General features: G+C 78.6%; 1 protein-coding gene across 1 annotated transcript in view; it reads left to right on the top strand.

Moving 5' to 3' along the window:
• FBXL17 (F-box and leucine rich repeat protein 17) overlaps positions 1 to 794 on the top strand; it is a 522,435-nt gene continuing 521,641 nt past the window's right edge. The window contains exon 1 of the mRNA XM_021713613.1: positions 1 to 794. Coding sequence (XP_021569288.1) covers positions 147 to 794 — 648 coding nt within the window. The 5' untranslated portion in view covers positions 1 to 146.

A 794-nucleotide genomic window follows, 5' to 3' on the forward strand; every position in this document is an offset into this window, starting at 1 on the left:
CCCGTGTGTGCGTGTGTGTGCGCAGGGCGGGCGACCCCGCCGCGGGCCGGAGGCCGAGTCAGCCAGCGGCCTGCCCCGCCGCCGGGAGCCCGCCTCTTTGGGCCTCCCTCCCTCCCGTCCCGGTCCCCCTCCTCGGGGCCTTCTATATGGGCCACCTTCTCTCGAAGGAGCCGCGTAACCGCCCGAGCCAGAAGAGGCCTCGCTGTTGCAGCTGGTGCCGCCGCCGGCGCCCTCTCCTCAGGCTGCCCCGCCGGACCCCGGCCAAGGCGCCCCCTCAGCCGGCGGCGCCCCGGAGCCGGGACTGCTTCTTCCGCGGGCCCTGCATGCTCTGCTTCATCGTGCACAGTCCCGGCGCGCCCGCCCCCGCCGGCCCAGAGGAGGAGCCGCCGCTCTCGCCGCCGCCGCGGGACGGGGCCTACGCCGCCGCCGCCGCCGCCGCCGCCGCCTCCTCTCAGCACCTGGCGCGGCGCTACGCGGCCCTGGCCGCCGAGGACTGCGCCGCCGCCGCCCGCCGCTTCTTGCTGTCCCCCGAAGCCGCCGCCGCCGCCGCCGCCGCCTCGGCTTCGTCGCCCGCCTCCTGCTGCAAAGAGCTGGGGCTGGCCGCGGCCGCCGCCTGGGAGCAGCAGGGCCGAAGCCTCTTCTTGGCCAGCGTGGGGCCCGTGCGCTTCCTGGGGCCGCCAGCCGCCGTGCAGCTCTTCCGGGGGCCGACGCCGCCGCCGCCGGCCGAGCCCCCCACGCCCCCTGAAATGGTGTGCAAGCGGAAGGGGGCCGGGGTCCCCGCCTGCACCCCCTGC

The sequence above is a fragment of the Carlito syrichta genome, unplaced genomic scaffold, assembly GCF_000164805.1.
Source record: "Carlito syrichta isolate Samal-C Ts95f unplaced genomic scaffold, Tarsius_syrichta-2.0.1 Scaffold304630, whole genome shotgun sequence".
Lineage (NCBI taxonomy): Eukaryota > Metazoa > Chordata > Mammalia > Primates > Tarsiidae > Carlito > Carlito syrichta.